Consider the following 22249-nt stretch of genomic DNA (forward strand, 5'->3'; position numbering starts at 1 on the left):
ATGTTTTGAAATCAAGTTCGTTCCATGCAGTTTTGTGGGGCACTTTAATTTCATGGAATCTGTTATTGTACGAGTCCCATCAGAGACTGCTGGTCCTGCCTTTCCTTGCCCTCTCCCTCCACTGCTTTGGTGAGATGCTGCAGACAGGTAGCTGACTATCAAGAGAGGGGAAATTAAATGGCTATGCAAATTCCCCTCCTTTTCCTCCTCCCCTGATCCACACCCTTCTAAAAGGAAAGTGTGAGAAATGCTGGATGGCACTCAGAGGGTTTCTGAACTTCCTCTTTTATGAACAGGCTGGTTTGATCTCCACTGCAATAACAGGCAGCACAGATATCCAAAAAGAAAGTCACTCAAGGGCGTTATTTAGAACCCTGTTTCCTACTGTATGGTCTGTGGGATATGAGGAGTCAGGTGGCAGAGTTAGGGACCCCAGCCATTGCTGCTGGCATTCCGTGTGACCCTTGGAATCCGCAGGAAGACCCTGATGTGTGCTGAGCTAGGATCATCTGCAGGTCTCCAACAGCTATATAAACAGACCTTTACAGGGCTAGGACCTGCCTTTTTGACTGGGAGATGCCTTTCAGGAGATGAAATAAAGTTCATACCTTTCAGCTATAACTTCTGGTTCCTTTTCATCATGGTGATGCTGATCCTCACATTATGAACACATTTTACATGCAGATTATCCTCAAAAAGGAGAGAGATCTGGAAATATTCCCTCTGACCTCCCAAAAAATCTGTTTGACATGAGTAAAGAAACATCTCAAATCCAGAAATCTTCCTTCCCCTCTCAGTTGGCCCTCAATCAGTAAATTGCCATCTTCACTGCATCATGAATGCATCCGTTCTCATACAGCGAAACAGAAAAGCATATATCCCACCAAAAGCATCACTGCAGTTCTTCCGCTGAGCAGGAGCTCATTTCTTCTTCTCTCCTTAACCACAATTGATTAAGGATATTAAGGAGTTTATTACTTCCTAGTATCATCCAGGAATGATTTCCATATGTTGCATTATTCTCTGGCATGGGCAAAGCTCCCTTGTGCCAGCGAAGCAAGGTGCAGTATTGCTAAACCCCAATTACGCTATATTTGATGTTTTATTGGAGGGGAGGTTGCAGGTGTCCCTTTATAAAAGATGCATTTCATCCTTGTGTTTCAGGTACCTTATAGTATCTTTTCCACTGAGAAATTAAACAGACACTCTCCATATCCATTGCAGCTGCTTCTAGTGTTAAATTAAATGGCTGCTATTACAGTGAGCCATTGCTGGAGCTGAGTTGTGTTGTTCCTTAACTGTTTATGGCTGTGGATTCACGCCAAGTAGCAGTCCTGTAGTGGGAAATGCTGGGGATATGACCTGGAAAACAGATGTTTGGGCCAAACCCAAGGTGGTTTCAGGAAAGACAGCGTGCCAAAGCTACAGGCTTTGCAGCTGGGTAGAAGATTCCCACCTGTTTTCTAGTGGCTGCAGAACATCTCATGCAATGGTGATAGATATCTCTGTTTCTGTCAGTCCAGGCAGAAATGTTAGCATTTTTGTTCCGTGGACCACTCATAAACTATTCATTGTACTATTGTGCAGTGCCACAAATGCCCCTGCTCACAGAGCTACCTGTGCTCAAATATCTAAATAGAAGTGGCTTTCCAAAGGAAGTTCATCAGACACTTGGCTGCCATAGAACATCTTTCAGAAAGATGCTGCTCTCACCCAGAGGAGAACAGGGTTGTCCTAATCTCCTGCATCCCACCTTGGGTGCTGCTTTGCCTTTCCCACCAGCTTCCGTAAAACTGCAAAAGTGCTGATGTTTTCCCAGTTGAGGGCAATGCCACATGCAGAGGTCTGTGGACAGTCTTCAGAAGAGGTCTGATAGATGCTGGTGGCCCATGATCTGCGCATTCCTAGGGATCTACAGTAGACGTGGATAACAGGATTTTTTTCTCTCTTTCTGTCCTATCCTGTTGTCCCCAGGAACCTGATGGTTTTATTCTAAGTGCACTATCCAAGAGGGTTTATGAGTCCTTGCTGTCTCCTTGAAAACTCAGCCTGGTTCTTAGCTAAACTCCTCAGGAGCTCAGACTGGAAGGAGAGTCTTCCTAGGCTGTCCATTGTATAGATTGGCCTTATGTGGGGTAACAGGTTTAGGGAAACTTCCTGGGAAGCCTCCCCTGCTGAAATCTCTATCAGACAATAGCTGCAGTTGGCTGCATTGGCCATCGGAAAAGTGTCAGAAAGTGTTGTAGTGTGAGTGCTCAGTACTTGTGAATATTCAGTCTAGAATAGTTGGTGTTTCAGTCCCAGTGCTAACTGTAGCTGTTTGTCTTCATTCTATAAAACAGAAAGAAGGAGAAGATATCTCATCCTATCAAGACAGAAGCAAAACAACAAACCACTGAGACCTGGCCGTGCACTAACAGAAAGTTTTTCTGACTTTTACGGTCACCCTAGACTTTTGAACCGGGGCTGATGGAAACGTATCGCTGCACACTGCTGGGTAAAAGAGAAGACACTCAAGACAGGGACTACATCTTGGTTTCACAAGCTGTCCTCTCTCCTTGATGGTTTTGCCTACTGTCTCCTTGAGCAGAGAGTCCAAGTTTTAAAGTCATCCCAGCCAGAGGAGCAGCTATCCTCATTCTTTCAGCTGAGAAAATCCTTTCCATGTTGTCCACAACTGTGATGAAAAGAGAAGTCCCTCTTGCCAGAGACTGAACTTCTCTGTCAGGGAAATACCATTTACAGGTAAGAAAATGCCATTCCCAGCAATTAATTAGGGTTGTCTTCTGTGTGAGTCTAGAGAAGCTGCCCTTGGGATAGAACATTTTATGTGTAAAAAAGAGGAGAGACCTGAGCTGTCTCCCAACCCACAAGTCATTCGACTTTCTGTTGTTGTAGTTGAACATTATATTCTTGTCAATATATTTGACAGCTTTCAGCTGGTGATAGGAGTCATGTCTTTTAACTTTATAGGCATCTGCAGCTGAGTTCAAAGTGCTTCTTGCTCCCCATTGACGGGGAGCCAAGAATGACAAGCTCAGAAGTTGACACAAAAATTGGGCAGTAAATCCTAGCCCTTGGGCCCTGATGGCACAATGATGGGCACCAGCTACAGCCGTTAGTAGTTTCTGGCTTCACTAAATCTTGTCTCTGGAAGCTCTGCAAGACCCTACAGAGAAGACCAACCCAAAGGCCTTGTTGTGTTTTCTGGCATCTTGCTTTTATGTTTCTGTTTTCAGCTGCTTAAAATTATCCTGAGATCCAATTTTTTTTCACAGTATGGCTCATATGAGATGTATTTTCTCTTTATAGCTTCACTTATGAATATGGGTCAGCACCCAGGCAGTGGATTGCCGAGATCATTTCCATGCTGTATATAAATAGTATGCAGTTATTTCACAGTTTCATGTTCAGCTTGCAGGCTTCCAACAGCCTTGTATTCCCGAAACCCTTTCTATTCTCATCGCATTAGAGTTCTCGAACGTGTGACTCAACATAAATTACAAGCAGAGGTATATCTCAGCCAAGAAAGTTCTGATTTGGCTTCTGTTTGTTGTCGTTCTCGTTCCTGATGGCTGGCATCAAGTCACTAATACTCAAAGCTGCTGTTACAGGTCTTTCCAACCCTGTGATGGGTTCAGCTACGAGTTTAAGCCGGCAGCTAAGTTACGCTACCTTGCGCACGTTAAGCGGCACTCCGTCAGTCCGTCATCTTGCTAGACAGTGGAGGAAGTCCGAGAGTCTCCAGTTGGATGGATAACTAACGGTCGGCATACCACTGTCTGACAGAGATAAGAGGCTGGTTAAAACCAAGGGAATTTTTAGACTCTTCTCAAGTATTGCCTGTCTTTTGTTTGACACAGGACTTGTCATGTCTCCCTTTCTGCGTATTGGTTTATCCAACTACGACAGTGGCCCTTACCTGCCATCCCAGGGGGACGTGATTAACCCTTACTGTGCTGTGATGGTTAAAGAAGCCGTGGAGTCGGGTAAGTGGGGAAGTGTTAAATATGGATTTTTAAGATGTGTATGCACCTTACTGTGTCATTACTGGTGTGTAGGGAGAACACTGATAAATATTTATAAAGGTTTGTGAAGGGCCTTTTGTGTCTCAGCACAGTGTATGTTTGGGTTTGGCATGGCCCGCAAGAAAATCTGATTTTAAGATGATGCCTAACAAGTCTGTGTCTTCAATTTGAGGTTATTATCAACTGAATTACAGGTCCCAGCATGTGACAGAGCAGATGAGCTGAGCTGTATTCGGTTTCATTTTTATATGAGCAGTTGTTGGTTTGTCAGTGGGACTCCAGACAGATGAAATCTGTGTGTCCTAGAAATATCCTGGGAGAGCTGTCTGTTTATCACATTTTTTGAGGAACTGACAGGTCCAGCAGCTTCCACCATTTAAAAAAATAAATGCTCCCTAACTGTCCCTGTCTTTGCTGAGAGTTAATTTCTCTGTGTAATTGCTGTACTATGTAAAATGTTTGAAAGCCAAACCTCCTGCTAAGCTGGTTTCTGTGTCTGGATATATGGACTGTTGCACGCTTTCCCTGATTGAAAAACCCTGATGGGTCCTCATTGGGAAAATATTTCTTACATGTCTTATGCATGAAAATAGTCCCAGTGAGAGGATGAAAAGTTCTTCAGTGCTGCTTTTCAAGAATCATGAAGATCAAGACCTTCAGTGTTAGGGAATTCCTCATATTGTTTGTTATTTATCTTAATGTTTGCTTTAATGTGGCCTTTGAAAGCCATAACTCTAACCGAAGTCTCTTGTCAGTTCAAAAGTAAATTTGGACAGCACAGACCTATATTTATATTTTTATGCTCCTGAGTGTAAATAATAATAATAATAACAACAACAATAACAATAATAATAATAGTAATAATAATAATACCTCTACCGATAGTAATAATAATAATACCTCTACCAACAAGAAATAAAAAAGTGTATTTGGAGGAGCTTTTCTCCATTAGTGAGGATTGAATATAGGTAAAATTATGTCCTTGTGTTAGAAGGTTTCTGGTTGCTGGGGTGTAATTGCACTCGTCTAGCCATTGCTCAGAGTGTGGTGGGGCAGCCAGAGCGACTCCTCGTCATATCAGTGATAGCAGCAGGAACCTCCTGAGATTGATTCATCTCAGACTCCCCTCTTCGGGTGGGTTGAACTACCCTTGGGAGGTGTTAATCTGCTGCTGGTGGAAGGTGTCTGAATGTGTAGGTGGCTAACCTTACCTTAAAAGTGACTAAGCCAAGATAAGGCCACTGTGGGATCCCTCTCCCCAATAATTCCAGTCTTCTTCAAGTATATTGATATCTGAGTAAGTCAGCTGCCCTTACATTACAGCCCAGGGGAACAAACAGGGATTTCCATGGTGGGATTCATCTTGTCTTGAGGAAGACATCCATAATGGGTCTGATGAATCGCACCGTAGAAAAGCCCAGTGCTCTCTGCTGACTCCAAGGGCAGTTTAGACAGTCCACTCAGAGGTTCTGCAGTTCAGTGAGACGAGCATGATCATAAATACTAGAAATCCTCTCAACAATAGCATCCTGAAGTGCTGTTGTGCTCAAACAGGCTCAGAGAAGGCAAAAGAAGACCAATGAAGGTCTCTGGACAGACATTAGTTGAGTATATTTGAAATAGCTTCATCGCTGTTCCATGATTTCTTTGATCTTGGTTTGATCTCCAGCTCCCTGGTTTCACAAAGAGCTTGTTGCTCAGTGGTAATGGTATTAAAAAAAAATTTATATTGCTGCCTTGATAGGCAAATTTTGGCTAAAGTGGCATCTCCAAAGAGCAGGAGTGAATCAGCTGCAAAGCTGGTAAGAGATGGAAACAATCCCAACTCCCAGCCCTGTGCTCTGACATGTGGCCATTAAGATTTCTCCAGGGCAAATGATTGCTCTATTGAGGTGAGTGCAGAATGTGGGGCAGGACATGCCTAACCCCAGAGCTGAATGCAGGACAGATCCAGTCCCAAATTCCTGCAAGCCCTCTGCTGGAAATGGTTTGGTAGATGACTGCTCTGCCTTTTGCGATGTCTTATTATGGATCAGATATGTACTTTGCATAGCATTAGCGAAATGTGAAGGGTTTTGGGGGTTTTCTGTCCATTTGTTTGTTTTTGCAAACGGAGCAGTGGTAGATGACAAATGTGTTTGGTTCCCAAAAAAAGGGAGTTTGAGTCTGACTTTGGGTTCGTGCCAAAGGCCGTCCCTTGTCGACCAGCCATGATGAATAGGTCCCTGGGACGGAGGTCCCCAGGGTTCTGGGAGTAAAGTGCATCTTCTGTGGACACGGGGGTGTCTCAACAAGGCCACCCTAAGGAATTTCAGAAGCCCAGGAAAGATTTTGGGCAGCCTTTTATGTTTTCCCCCCCCCCCCCTTGTTTATTTTGTAAAGGGGATCCTGGTATTTTGTTATATAATCTTTAAAAAAAAAAACCAACAAAGCTCACACCTCCACATAGTTAAAAGTGTTATAGCGATTTATTACTAATGCCAAAACATTTCAGGGGTCATAGGCACCTCTGAGGTATAAAAAAATCTGCCCTTTAAAAATGGATTCTGCCTTCACAAGCCGCCCAGCCCGGTGTCATTTTACCACCTGTCTTGGTGACATTTGCTTCGTGAAAGATCCTGCTCTGCGTTTGAACTCGACAAGCCTCCAGGAAAAGTGCTCCCAGCTACAGGGGAAGCTGCTGCCCGGGAAAGACAGATATTGCCTTATTTTTTTCAGGAACCCAGGGTTAGATGAACCCTGGCAGAATTCCACAGACGTCAGCGGGGATGCACCGGGAGTGACTGTCTGATCCCATATATTGGCCAGTTCATTCACATTCCAGGATTTGTTTATTTAAGCCGTAGGTTTTGGAGTGCAATGCAAACCAAAGCACTTGTTTTGCAAGTGCTGTGTTTCACATCTGTGGAGTTTCACTGACGTAGCAAAGAAGTAATGGTCCTTACTGAGATTTCTGTTCTCCGTGATGCTGGGAAGTTTATGTCTCATTTTTATGTCTCATTTTGTCTGCTTTTGTTGAAAGAGTGCATGGCATATATATTTGAAAGGTTGACAGGAATGAATTAAACCTGCAGGCAATGAGCTCAGTATATGATTGCCTAAATCTGCACTTGTGAAAAGTCAACCCTAGTTAACTGATAGAGATGGATTCACCTTCGAGGTGCTCAAAACTTTGGGAAAACTGAATTTGAACCTAAGATTTAGCTGCATAACCACTTGTCATACAGGGCAGCACGAGGGTGAGAAGTGATTTTACGCTGTAGGAATGATCTCCGCTCAGTTTTGTGGTGCAGACCAGTGCTGAGGGTCAGAGGGCACTGCAGCTCGAATTGTTTGTGATCAAACCAAGTGCAAAACTGCTTTGTGAGAGCCAGGTCATGGAGTGAAATTTCAACGAGTCAGTATTGGTTGCAGGATCCTGCATGCCTCTCCTCGGGAACCTACTTTCTCAACCTAAATTCATCCAGTGAGTATAGTTTACATTAGTGGCTCCGGCAGTTCTTTCTCCTTTTGTAGGGAACCAGTGTACCAGGTGGTGAAGGGAAATTTTTGTTATAATCTCACAGGCCTGATATTCATTCTCTCCTCAATAAACATTCCCTCATTTCCTGAGATGAATATTACACGATCAAGAATCACTGTTTCCTTTTTCACCCCTTCTCTCCTGCCTCCAATAACTCCGGAGCTTGTTTACCATTTTGAATCCATCCTGAAGATGCGGTACAAGCCTCAGAAATCCCTGAGTTCCTGCTTGTGTAAATCAAAGCTGAGCAGAAGACAGAAACCTGAATTAGTCCTCCCAGCTAGGGAAATGTTTTCTCCAGCACGTGTCATGTTTCAGGCTATCAGCTGCATGTGCTTTTCCAGCTGGGTGGGATAAGGGAAAGGCTGAGATTATTGGAAATAGAAGCAGGGTCTTTAGGAGACTGGAGTCACAGGTCTGCTGCTCATTCGACTGCTTTTTATTCTCTTATTGTACCAGTTTTGGCATTTGATGGATTGAAAGTTTGCAGAGGGTAACTGTGAAATAGAATTTGCCTTGAGTAAGCACCCAAGCCTTTTACAAGGCTATATGAAACAAAATAGGCTGTATGAAATAAATAAAGCTGTCTGAGGCTCTTTTGAGAGAAAACTAGCTAAAGAGAGAACTCTCTGCCAGCTAATGCTAGGTCACAGAGACACCCTTCACCATTCCTTCCTACAAAGGTTGAGGAATTAATGCATACAGAAGTAGTGCAGGAAAAGTTTGCTAGGTTGAGAATTATACGTTGCTGTGGATAAGATTGCAGTCTGCAAGACAGTTCATGTATTAACATCCCTGAGTTAGCTGAGACGTACCAACTGACTGAACATGTGTTTCAGCTGAACCACAAAAGTGCATCCAACTTTTGGGAGGGATTGAAGCAAACCTGTTTGATTTTGCATTGCCATGGGAGAGTTAATACATGTGGCTGGTTATCTATGATGGGATTCACTTGATTAGGAGTGGGTATCTATAGTGTCAGAGCCTGCATTTGAAGTCTGCTCAATGGTGTTAATGGAGTCGAGGGTAGAAATTCTCTTTTCTAAGGTAGATGTCTGTATTTGGTCAAATCAACACACCCTAACTCCAATGATTTATATTGATAATATTCTCTTCACTGAATATTATTCTCTTCATCTCTCTTCACTCTTCACTCTGAATGGACCCAATGTTCACACAGCTCAGACTTGGGCATACACATTGTAGACACCTAAAGTTAAGTAAAATTAATCCCATTCCAGATTTCACTTCACACAGTTGACCTCCTAGGACACTCTCACATCTATTATCCACCCTGCCAGTAAGAGACCTTAAAGTGGGTGAATGACACAGATCTGTCTCAGAGACTGTAGAGTGGTGGCCTTAGTGCAGATGAGAACCAAGTCCAGTCAATCCAAACCACTTGTTGTTGACAGAAAATGGCCAAGTGTACGTGCAGAAGAAGCCCACCATGTACCCACCCTGGAACAGCACTTTTGATGCCCACATCAACAACGGCAGAGTCATGCACATCGTCGTCAAGGACAAAAGTGCCGAAATGGTTTCAGAGACCACGGTAGAGCTCAAGGTTCTGGCGGAGAGGTGCAAAAAGAGCAATGGGAAGACAGAGATATGGGTGAGCATTGTTACCTCCTCTTGCAGGGTGTGGTGGGGAGCTGCTGCGGTGTAGGGGAATGCCTTGTGTCCATGCCAGGCTGTGACCGTAACCAACAAGGCAGGAGGAATTGCTGCCATCCAAAGAATAATATGTTTTGAGTCTGCTTGGGTGTGACATGAAGGAAAGACTTGCACACATATCAGGTAAAAGAAAGAAAAAGAGATCATGGCACATTCATATTAATCTTCTCTCAGGAAACCCACTGGGGACAAATGGTAATATGAGTGGCTAAACGTGAATTATTTTATGTGCTCAGGGGAAACAGCTTTAATCTAATATGAAATACCTGATTCACAGCTGCCTGACTTGAGAGTTATGCCAGAGGAACTCCTTTCAAATTACTGGAGTTATAGTGGAGTAAATTTGAAGTAACAGTCTTCATAAGGTTACTAAATGTAAGGTTGTGTTGCATGGTAGTTCAAGCAAGAAAGTTCTTGATAATAGTCTTTAACATGTAGTATTCTGTAGCTATGCCATGAATAACAATAAAGTGGAAAGACATTTAGAGATAAACAGATTTCCTCATTTTTTGTTTGTTAGTTTTATTTCTCATGCCAGTTCTCAGGCTAAGCTGCTTGGGTTAAGCACAGAGTAGAAAAGTCAAAAAGATCTTGATCATTTAACAGACCTAAGATCAAGATTTGGTAGAGATTTGCACATTCAACACATAACTTGGAAGGAATTGAGATACTTAGGGATGGAATTGAAAACCAAAAGGCTCTGCTCAGCATCACTCCAACCCCAGACTTTGAAGCCATGGGAGGCAGCAGCCTGGTGAAGAGGAGAGAGGACACAGCTGGGGTGCTGCTTGTTTGCAGCAAGGGTAACAGACCCAAGATCAGCTGGAGTTGGGAGCCCCTGGTCCTGTTGTGTCCCAGCCTTGTAGCAGCTCCTGAGATCTTCTCTCCACTCCAGTACAAGTCATGAGTGTGGTCCCAGATATCCCATCCTGCAAGGGTCATGAGGGGAGTGAGTAACACTTTTCTCACTTGAATGTGCATGGGAAGTTCTTCACCTGGAAAGGGAAGGTAACCCTCCTCAAGCTGTGCTGGAGGTGGGAGGGGAAGGCACAGTTGTGGTTCTCAGACTGAAGAAATCCTAGAACGCAAGTCTCCTTATTTTTGGCCAAATGGATCCAGATTTACAAAGACACTATGGACAAAGGTTCAGATAGGTAGGAATTTCCAGGTCCAGTGGGAAGGCTGAAAACGTGCCTGAGGAAGCTTATAGCATCACTCACACTGACTGTAATGGAAGTTAGACTTGAAGAACTAAGCTTCTAAATGATTTCAGCATTTTTAAAATACCTGTCTTAGTTGGCTGAGTTTTTCCAAGGTACTCCCTTGCAAGGTCCACTGGGCATACTGGGCATGACAAGTTGTCTCTATAGATAATGTTTCTTGTGAGCTGGGGTCTAAAAACCTGCATACAGCTTCTGTGGTTTAGTCACATTTTTCCCCTCTATCAGACACTACAAGGGTTCGATAAGGGGTGATCTAGCCTCCTCGCTCTGTAGTTACTCCTACCCTGCCTTGTTGCCCCATGGGTACAAGCAACCCAGAAATTAGTCTTCATTGGCATTCATCAATTCCCATTGGGAAAGGGAAACAGCTTGAGTCATCTGAAATAATTGTTGGTTCCTTGAATGACTGTTTAATGATTGCACGGGTCTTCTTGTCTTGTTTTTCACTTCTCCCGACCAGCTAGAACTGAAACCTCAAGGCCGAATGCTGATGAATGCAAGATACTTCCTGGAAATAAGTGGCAAGTGATTTTGTTAATTTGTCGATGTGATTTCTGGTTATGTGGAGCAGACATTGTGTCCTCACTGAAAGCAGTGCCTATGTTGTTATTGATTTATTATTTGGAACCATCATAACAGTTTGAAATGAACACTCCAGAAAAGCAATTTTTATTATCTGGTAGGGATGAAGACTGACTGTTCCTCTGTGATTTGCAAGGCAGATTTTGGCTGGTTTACCACCAAAATGATAGATTTTCTCATTATGCTAAGACAGAATAGATACATAAGGAACCAATCTCTTCCAAAATTATTGTACTTATGTGTATGCATGTAACATGTGCCGTGGTGTGCACTGTAGCGCAGATGTAAAGGTTGGGATACAACTTATGGCTGACAACACCTAAGTGTACGTGTTAATTGGGCATTTAAAATGAAGAGCAACTAGGCAAAACAGGAAAAGAACCTGGAGAGTGATTCATCTGATCAAATGGAGTTTTCTGCTGCAAGGTGGGCTGAGTCACTCATTGTCTGGTCCAGTTAGACGTTGAGTGGCTTAGTCACCCTGGACAGGGGACACACCGTCACTTACATGTCTTCACTGGGAACCAAATCCCACTTGCAGGGTTCACTGTCCATGCGAAACGCATTTTGCTTTGTTGAAGAAAATGTGTTGCCATCCAAATGCTCCATCTTACTCTTCTGTCTATGATGCTAAAGTTCTTTCTGCCTTCCACAGATGTGAGGTGAAGCTTCAAGGTGTGGATATCTAAAGGGACCTTCCATTTATAGAAACATAGAAGTACTGAAAGCAGCTGATAGCATGTCTATACTGATATTTTCTTCATCTATTGATACCTTTAATGTAGAATAGACTATTGTTGCCTCCTTGTATGTGGTAAGCTATCAGAGAGGCCAAAGCACAGAAAATGCAGGCTGTGTTTGCATTACAAATAGCAAGATCAGCATCAGATCACACAGGGAGCCAGTTTCGACAGAATACCTATGTAACTTGCTGTATAATGCATGAGTAAAAGAAAACAGAGATTGAGAGTGAGATATCGCGTGCATATCTAAATTTGTAGACACAAGCACATATATAAGTACACATGTGTATGTGCATGTGTAGTCACAATTGGCTTGTTTGTTGTTTGAAAAGTTAAAATGTGAACTGTGAATAATGGCACGGACACAGCAAACAGCAAAGCAGTTGTTGCCATGGAAAAACAAGAAGAAAAAGAATATCCTGGGCACATACATACGTGCTTACTCAAACACATGTACATGCACACAAAAAAGCTTCAGTTAAATACCCATATATATATGTGTGTGTGTTTGTGTGCATATATAGATAACCATTATTTTTTATGTAATTTCATCTTTTTTAGGGTGTGGTTCTTCAGTGCTATACAAAGTTAGAATTTTATGTTTAACTGCAAATTATCTCTCCTTGGGAAATTTCTGATCTGTATTTCAAAAGCAGCATTATGAATATTCAAGGGAGCTCAGAGTCCCAGTTTTAAAGTCATTTTAGTGTCTCTGTAGGAATAGTAGATTAAAAAAAAAATCAAAGCAGCTTTGTGTGGGTATCAGAAAATGGTGTTTCTTAAAAATATTCATTTAAATAAGTGAATCATCAGTTTCAGTCACTGAGTGTTTTGGCAGCTGCATTTTCTCAAGGCTCCTGGTCAGGACAGGGTACCCTAATAGATCTGTTTCCTTCCCCCTAGATGCAAAGGACCTGGCTGACTGTGAGACTGAAGGCTTCTTCTCCTTGCACCAGCGCAGGGGAGCCATCAAACAGGCCAAAATCCATAATGTCAAATGTCACGAGTTCACGGCCACCTTCTTTCCACAGCCCACCTTCTGCTCTGTCTGTCATGAGTTTGTATGGTAAATGAGAATAGATCTATGCTTTTTCCCCTTTTAATTCGAAGAGCCAGTTCTGCTTCTCCAGTGAATCTGTGCTCCTGCTGTCAGTAAAGGCAGCAGAACTGGACCCTTGGCCCCTTAGGTGTAGAGTTATTACATCATGGCAAGGATGTGGTTCACAGTTGTAACTCCAACTGTGAAAATTCCCTTTGTTTCTTTGTTTACTTTTTATAAATATTTTTTTCTTTGGCCAAATAAACAGATATTTCTCATCAGCCCAGTTCGCTGTTTGGGTATTGTGAAATTCAGAATGTGAATATGTGCTGAAAAGGCTGTGAAAACCATGTAGAATCACTCCACAGTTAAATTGAATAAAGATATTTAGATTAGAGAAGCTCTATAAAGACTGATAAAAAGCAAAGCTGCTTTATTCTGTTACTTTCATAACTGTTGCTCTCCTTTCTTCTGTGGAGGCTTTCAGGAAATTCAGAATTAACCATTTCTCTGTTTATTTCAGGGGTCTGAATAAACAAGGCTATCAGTGCAGACGTAAGAATCTTTTTTTTTTTTTGGTTACTGTTGGTTTTTACTTGACCTTTTCTCAAGGTACTTTTAATTAACACCATGACACACTTGTTCTTTCAGAATGTAATGCTGCCATTCATAAGAAGTGCATTGATAAAGTAATAGCCAAGTGTACAGGATCAGCAGTCAATAGCAGAGAAACAATGGTATGTACCATTATCTGGCTGCTTTTAAAAAACTTGGGCCTTATTCAGATCTCTCATACATTGCTGTAAAATAACTTCTGAGGAAGCAAAAGGTGCTACTGAAGTAAAGGCTGTGTGAGCTGATCAGTGCCCTTTGGTTTTTACGTTCCCAGTGGTTTCATTACCTCCTACTTCTGATTTACACAAATGCAGCTGCTGAATAAGCAGTTGCTGAATCAGGACTGACATTTTTTCTAATGTATGAAGTACAGCTCAGAGGGAAGTCATGAATGTGAGGTGGAGATTTACTGGAGGAAATTTTTCACTACATGATGTTAAGCAGGACATCACGCTGAATTTTCAGAGCAATACTTTTAACTTCCCACTCTGTGTTTTCTGAGATTTCCAAACAGTTGGTGGAAGATCGAGCATTGTCACTATTATTTATTTTATTTTTCTCATATCAGTTTATAATAAACTTTCTTTTCTGGCGTGAAAAAAGTGGAACTTAAACTCTTGATAGGAATATTACTTTTGTCTTAATTGTGTCCCACAGTTTTTTTTTGCTTCCAGTCTTACCCTGCCTCCTGTTCTCCTTTTATAGTCTTCAAAAATGAGATTCATCTCCTCTGTCTTCTCATGTTGCCAGGATAGATGTTTTCTGCTTTGTCATCACTCCTTATAAACTAAAAGAAGGAAATAGGGGCTTCCAAAGAGTGATTCATGACAACAAACATAGACATCCATTTCAGGATGGGATGAATAATTTTTTAGAAGTACCTCTGTTTTTCCATTGACCAATACAGGAGTCTGGGTGTGTAGCTGAGATGCAAGCTATCTGATCAAATAAATCAAACCTAGGGATTAAATTGCCCAGTTCCCACTGAATTGCACAGATATTATGTACCAAATTTAGTTTGGTATATCTGAGTGATAGTTATAGTTTCTTCTTGGTGGCCATACTCAAGGATATAGGGGCAGTAGACATCCGAATGTCTGTTGTCTTTACATGCAGAGCTGAGGTGGAGAGGAGTCAATTGCCAACACAGTTTTTCTCTTTCATTTCCATAAAGAGCGTTTCAAGATCGACATGCCTCACCGCTTCAAAGTCTACAACTACAAGAGCCCGACTTTCTGTGAGCACTGCGGCACACTCCTCTGGGGCCTTGCACGGCAAGGATTGAAGTGTGATGGTGAGTCCCTGATGTATGTGGCGTGAGCTGAGCATTGCAGTGGGATGTTGCCTTTAGAGAGTTGCAACCTCAACAGCCAAATCCCATCTATCATATTTCTCTGAGACCTGGATGTGATGGCATCCAGGGTGGTGAAGGAGTGGTCAAGAGGACCATCTTTTTGAGAGAATCCTTCTTCAAGAAGGAGGACCACTGACACCCCATAGAAAATATGTGATCCACAAGCCTGAAGAGAAGCGGTTCACTTCCCAGAGATGCAATGAACATCTCAGTGACACTTCTCATCTTCCAAAATCACTCCTAGGTTCAATTTTCATGCTCTATTTGCACTATCAGACAGACCCAAGACACTTCACCATTTTCATAATCCTATATCACTGGGGAGATCCTGTTCTGTGATTACAGTTTATCTATGAGCTGATAGACTGTCTACCCTGGAGCTGCAAAAGCAGATGGTTGTGGAAATGCAACCTTTTGCCTGGAAATAGATATAAAAAAACTTTGCCTCCACAGAGAACCAAAAAACTACCTGAGTGCCATCTCATGAGACACAAATGGTGCCTGGACTTTGAGCTGTCTACATGGCTGCTCACTGCTCTTGGCCAAAAGCAGATCATGTTCCTGGCTGACCTAATATCAAACCCCTTACAGCCCAGCTATCCTTTGTTGTCCTGACATCTTTTGTTCTTCCTTTCAGCATGTGGCATGAACGTCCATCACAAGTGCCAGACAAAAGTAGCAAACCTTTGTGGAGTTAACCAGAAACTAATGGCCGAAGCTCTGGCAATGATAGGGAGCACCCAGCAGGTAAATACTTTTAAACACTAAGTGACCTGGAGAAAGGAGGATCCATTATTCAGTGTTTGTTTCGGTGCAAGAAATAAGGACACTGAGTGGAGCAGTGTGGGTACCAAGTACAAAGCAAAGAATAGGAAATGGGTCCTTCACGGGACAGGTAGTTAAACTCATCGCAGTGATTTCTGGAGGCCAAAAGTTTTCATGGGTTCAAGTGACAACCTCCAGTGTTCATGAAAAAGAAATCTATTCAGGACTGATAGAATAATTAATTCTGTTAATAGAAAAACACTGCCTTTGAATGAGAAAGTCTCTGAGCCTCATATCTGTGGAGATAGGGAGAATATTCTGAGGACATGACTTTGCATGCCTCCACTCTTCTTATATCTTTATCTGTTGTCTACTTGACCTCTGTTGCAGACAGGGCAGGACCTGGATGGACTCTTGCCCTGATTTGGTACAACTATAGTTACATTATGTTCGTAACTGAGGTTGTATAACAGGGTCCAGGGCAAAGTGAGAGGAACGGTTTGGGTCCTTTTGCTGTCCCTCCCATGCTCCATGGTTGTCACTTAGCAATTTCTTCTGTGACTCTGATCTGTTTGGAATGAAACTCCCCAGATCAGGGACCCTCATGAAAAAAAGAGGGTCCTGGGTAGAGGATCTAGACACTACTGTCATATAAACAGCGTACGAATACAGAAAATTTAATTAAAAAGAAGGAAATATAGCTTGTCACAAGCCCAAAACCATGAAAGAATTTAGAAATACTAGTTCAAAATCAGGATTGTTAGGACACCTCTCAGCTCTTGAGTGACGTCAGAGAGGAGCAACATCCGTGGGCATTCAGTCCTTCATATTTAGGTTCCTCAAGTATGCCAGTGCAACATCTTCATCCATACAGCAGGTGTTTCTCCATCTATACCTTCCTCTGGGGCTATCTACCAGGTTTAGCTCTGCATATTTCTCATCTTTATGTGATAAGTAGTGCTGCCATTGAGTGATGAAGAGGGAACACTCTAGGTACTTTCCCCAAAACAGTCTTTTAATCTCCACAAATTTAGGCTTTGGGGTCTTCTTGAGCCGTAGCTGGAGTCTTAGTGTTTAGTAGCTCTCAGAGGATTTATCTTTCATGATTTTGTCTCACCACTCTAAAATCCAGACAAACCCTGTTTTCTGCAGCATATTAGCACAAGGAGTTCTTCTGTGACATCCAGACACTGTACAGGGATGAGGCTATCACATGATCCAGCCTCTAGTATTTTTCCAGATCTCTCTTCAAAAAGAACTGTTAGGAAGGAAGTTGTTAATTAAAATGTCCTCTGTGTGAATAGCCAGGACTCAGACCCCTATGCAAAATAGGGGATCTCTATATTGCTGGTACAAACACCTGTTAACATCCACACACGTCTCATAAGAAACCTTGCTCTAGGTTACCAAACCCCTAAAAGTTAGGTACAGAGATGCTCCTCTCATAAGCAAAGACCTCTTCTAAACCTTGGCCTGTGTGACAGTCGCACTTAAGAAGCTGCAGTATCCATAAACTCAGAACATGATATTTGGCTCAAAAATCATTTGCTCTTTTCTGTAATCCAGGCTCGGTGTCAGCGTGACACTGAACAAATCTCCAGGGATGGACCTCTTGAAATTGGCTTCCCAGTTCCCGTGAAGGAGGTAACACCGCTTCAGGCATTGCCGGCATCTACAACAGGAAAAAAAGGTAGTTTCCCCTAGTGATATGGGGTGGCAGGCTTTGTTAATTTTTTGTTTTGTACATGGTTAGGTGGAGGTGACAAGGGGGGGGAAATTTATTAGCCAGTGAATCTTTCATACATCTTTCATACCCTTTCTGACCGCAGGATATCAACAACTCTTCCCAGCCACATCACTTGGGCATGGCGGATACCCTGGATCCCAACCTGGGTCCTTTCTTCTCTATGAACCTGAACTTCCCCCATACTGTTACAGCCTCTGCTGTCACAAGACACCAACTACTCCTTCAGCTAATGCCTAAACTCTCTTTCTGACCTGGTACTTGAGCACACCTCATACCTCCGCTGCCAATAATGTGTTTATTCCCTTCTTGGGACTTGTAGGTTGCAAAATCTGAGATCTTTGAAAAGAAACCAACCTCTAAACAGGAGTTTGGGAGTCCTTCTGATTACCATGGTCAATTCTCTTTCTGATTTCATATTTTTGGGTGAGGGTTGACATCCAGCACCTTTGAAAACCATTGACAGGTCTCCATTTCATTCACCCAGGAGGCAATGTAGGTGTCACAACTCTCTGTGCTACAAGAGCAGGCATTCAGGGGGTGAATGAAAGAGACCATTGACTAACAGACCTTAGACAAAGCTACTGGGGGCTTAGTGGCTTAAAACAAAAATTGCAGTCTCCTGGGGAGATCCTTTGGTTTTGGGTTTGGTTTTTTTTTTTTTTGCTTGAGTCACAGAACTCTGGATATTAGGAGCAAAAATTAGACCCATGGCCCATGTAAAAAATCATTTCAGGACCCCCCCATGGTTCATGGTGCCCCTCCAAGCACTCTACTGCTGTAACTGCAGCAGACCTATGGTGTCCCTGACACAATGTTTTTCTGCCTCCCACAAGCTTTAAAATGCATCTACCAGAAATGGGAGGGGAAAACAGAAGAATAAGTGAATCAATACTTAAGCCTAGCAAGGACTGGAACAGTGGGTCCTCAGCCCCAACCCTAAACAAAAGTCAAGCTGAGAGACCAGGGCCCACCATCATCCACTTTCTCAATGCAAGTTAATACTGCTCTGCATGGAGATAATATCCTGGAAACTGGACCTAGAGTAAAGTGTCAAAGGCACTGGTTAAAGCATGGCAGAGCCCCGTTATGTGAGTGCTCTGGGTTTGTTAATGTGCACTAGGCTACTGAGCCTCCGAGTCTGGTTTTGGCACCATCTGAGCTAAGGGGACAGTGCCCTGCCCTTTGGCCCACAAGAGGGAATAAATGGTGTCCCCATCTGTGCTTATTTTCTTTCTTTTCTACAAGTAGAACTGGCTATGCTGATGTGAATCAGTAAAGCCCCAGATGGTTTCACATCTGGTTTACATGTGGGTCTGTTTGTCTGCTGAGTAGTGTTCTTGCTGTTCAGCAACTCAGAACAGTGCAGCAATGTGCACTAGAATGCATGGGATAAATCCAGTAAGGGACAGGGTCTCTTAGAAGTTCATGTACATCCAAGTGAATGGAGCATAAGAAAACCTCTGAGTAGTTCCACTTCAGGACAGCTGGGATACCTGATACTTCCTATCCAGAGCAGGGACCCAATATGAAAATGCTGTCCCATCTTGTCATCTAGTTTTGCCAAGGGTCTTGAGAAGACCTTGAAAAATAATGGTTACATGCAAGAAGGACTGAAGAACATAGGCAGCCAGAAATGAAAGATTTGGTCATGTTTTGCTGCCATAAAACAGAAAGACAGATGAAGGAGTTTCTAAAGTAGGAGTAATGCCACCGAAGAAGGTGGATTTACACTGGAGTAAAATTTCCTCTGATGAGAAAGTAGTGTGGGCGCAGAGCCAATCTACTTACTGTAAGTGGCCACCACATCTCCATTTATTCAAAATACCCGTTTAAAACTCTAAGCATAATACCTATAGGTGTTCAGGGGATATTCTGGTCATTGTCAGGGGTTTATTTGAAGGATTTGATGTGTGTTGCAGAGCCACAGGGCATCTCCTGGGAGTCTCCAGTGGAGGGCACAATGAAGGGCGAGTCTCTGATAGAGTCAGACTTGGGAGAAGAGCCCCAGGAGCAGCAAGAGCACCAAGTTCAGCTAAAACTAACCATTGAAGATTTTGTCCTGCACAAGATGCTGGGGAAGGGCAGTTTTGGCAAGGTAAGCATCAGGGGACTGAGACGGCACTGCATACATCTGCATATTACTTTTTATAGCATGTGATTAGAAGGTCACTTAGGAAAAACCATCTCCAAGCCTTTGAAGAACTCTTGCTCTGTTGTGGCTGAATCCTGAACTTGGTCTTCTCCTTGCCTAAGACAAAGATCTAATTTGCCCTTCCCTCTGTCCTATTAGTTGCTGTCTCATGACTGCCCATGACAGGGGAGGAAAGCAGCCAAGTAGAGCTGCAATTTGCACTTCTGTGCAGGCTGACAGGGCCTGGGCATCCTCAGAGAGCTGGTGGGAAAGATCTATGCTGTCCCCCTTCCTGCAGCTATGCCTGCCAGTTTAGCTGAGCAAGCTCGGAGGGAGGCAGAAGCATTAGTTGGGAAGTTGAGTGTGGATCACCTCTCCAGAGCAGCAGGTTCCCAGCTGGGAACACTAACTGTTCTTTCCCAGCTCCGATCTGCGCTGGAGCATAAAGCAAATTTTGCCGCAGCCAAGAATTTGTGCTTTTGAAACAAGAACCACCTGTTTTCAGTGGATTCATTAATCTTGATGAATTGTGGATTGTTCCTCCTCTTGCAGATGTCCCCTGGAAGGGGATTTGTGATACTCAGTGCCAGCACAGAGCTGTGTGAAGCAATTTCAGAGGAACTCACCATTGTGTTTTCACACCCAATAAGGAGAATGAGTAGCATTATGCTCAGATCCCAGATCTTTCCAAGGTGGAAACTGTGCCTTAAAAAGGGCTGCTTTTTGCCTGCTATGTGAGCTGGAGCAATTGCTGCAGCCAATTCTTAAAGTGGTGAAATATTTGCTGTGTTGGCTTTGTAATACTTGAAAACACTTGGCATGCCTACACTTCACATGGGAAGTAGAGCTGAGAATCTGAGTTAGAATTAAGCCAAAATACCCAAATCTCCACAGCCCAGACTAACCTACCAAGAGAGTAGACATCATAGAAACATTTACATTGGAAGGAAAGGACCTCTGGAGGCCATCTAATCCAACCTGGTGCTCAAAACAGGTATAATCAGAGAAGGTTGCTCAGCAGCTTGTCTAGTCAAGTCTTGAATATCCCCATGAAGGCAGATTCTATGCCTTGCTTCAGCCCCCTGGGTTAACATGGGCTCTCCAAGGCTGCACATCTCTGCATCTCTCTGCAGTACACCATGTGGGTGTGGAGAAGATATTTTATGCCCTTCTGCAGCAAACCTCACCCACAGATTTCCTGTGTAGGTGTTGCTCCTGGTACACTTATTTGCTTGGAGCAAGATTCACTTCCCCATAGAGGGAACAGACTGTGCAGATCTCAGCGCCTGAGGGGTCTTGCCGGCTCTGCGTGGACCAGGGAGCCTGAGGGCCACATTCATGGGGAAGACCCCATGCATGAGGGCTAACATTGCCTACCTGCACCTTGGGAGTCACAACACAAGTCACAAATGTACTGCGTTTCCCAGTTTCCCCAGGAGAGCAGTGCCCTGCACAAATATGAGGGTAAAAAGGGTGCCTGCAGCATCAGCACTGTTAGCATTTCTGGTCATTCACTGCAGACACAGAGGGAGGCTCTAGGCTCTACTCTCTGTCTAGTGCTACAAAGTGAAATGCAGCACTAGCCAAAAGGGTAAATAAAACTTTTGTCAGGGCTAAAACATGTCTGAGCCCACTCAGTAAATAGTGTCTGGTAGAGAACTTCAAACACCTCTTTGATGAATCTTACATATTTATTCATTCTATGGGAAACAGTGTCGACAGGCTGTTAGCATAAAGATTAGGACTGACACTGCTTTCCAGTGGAGATTTGTTTGCTCTACAGTCTCTAGAAAACACTTCTCTGCTGCTCCGCATCTCAGTTTTCCTGCCCGTAAAATTAGATAGGTGTCCTAACTCCTCTGGGATGTGTTTTGCTCTTCTCAGAGAATAAGTCCTGCAGAATCTCAGGGGATCCAGTTTTCTCAGACCTCCTGCTAACTGGGAAGAAGGGGAGAAAGGCACATCTGGTGTAGATCAGTCTAACTATGGGTGGACATCAGTTTATACCTGCTGAGGATCTGGTGCAGAGCATTTGCATTTCACATGTTGACAAAGCAGTATTTTATGTTTTGTTATTTAAAGTCAGAAAACAGGAAATGTATCTCATCAGCATTTGCATAAAGATGATTTCTGTTAGCAGAAGTGTTTGGCTCTCTGATGTGTCGTGTCCATATGGCCTTGTAACCTCTGCTCTTGTAATTGCCAAGACCTTTTCATCCTTCCCTGGGATTCAGCTTCATAAAACTATTCTGGGTGTGCGGAACAAATTCAAAGTCTACAGAGTCTTAATAGCAGAAATTGGCCTTAAGCATCAGCTTTTCTAAGTTCTACCCTAGTGAATTCCTCAGAGCTCAGCTCCCATCCTCCCCTGGCCGTGTTGCCAGCTCTGAGAAGAGCATGGCTCTTTCTGAGCAGCTGTCTCCATCCTAGGTGTTCCTTGCCGAACTGAAGAGCACAGACCAGTATTTCGCTGTGAAAGCCCTGAAGAAGGATGTGGTGCTGATGGATGATGATGTTGAATGTACGATGGTGGAGAAGAGAGTCCTCTCATTAGCTTGGGAGCACCCATTCCTGACTCATGTCTTCTGTACGTTCCAGACCAAGGTAAGACAAGGATCTGTCACCTTCCTCCACAGGCTGAGGATGTTTTGCTGAGATACAGGTACTTGGGTGTCATGGTTTAACCTCGGCTACCAAAATACCAGAGCTTAAGTCTCCTAGATGTTAGGGAATGAACTGGACATGAGGTGGTGCTGAGGGAAGGGATCTTTACGTTAACTACTTGGGAAATCGTTCTAGAAATTTCATCTGCCTTCCTCACA

General features: G+C 43.3%; 1 protein-coding gene across 1 annotated transcript; it reads left to right on the forward strand.

The window, feature by feature from the left end:
• Positions 1-2635: 2635 nt before the first annotated feature.
• LOC104514797 (protein kinase C theta type-like) lies at positions 2636-22031 on the forward strand (the record flags this gene model as incomplete). Its single annotated transcript, XM_010158568.1, has 12 exons — positions 2636-2745; positions 3864-3989; positions 8967-9166; positions 10912-10972; positions 12680-12842; positions 13339-13370; positions 13467-13556; positions 14581-14724; positions 15422-15531; positions 17116-17239; positions 19216-19391; positions 21858-22031. Coding segments are annotated over exons 2-12 (1392 nt in total), but the record flags the coding sequence as incomplete, so codon positions are not given.
• Between the last annotated feature and the right edge of the window lie 218 nt (positions 22032-22249).

Source organism: Eurypyga helias, unplaced genomic scaffold, assembly GCF_000690775.1.
Source record: "Eurypyga helias isolate BGI_N326 unplaced genomic scaffold, ASM69077v1 scaffold37939, whole genome shotgun sequence".
Taxonomy (NCBI): Eukaryota; Metazoa; Chordata; class Aves; order Eurypygiformes; family Eurypygidae; genus Eurypyga; species Eurypyga helias.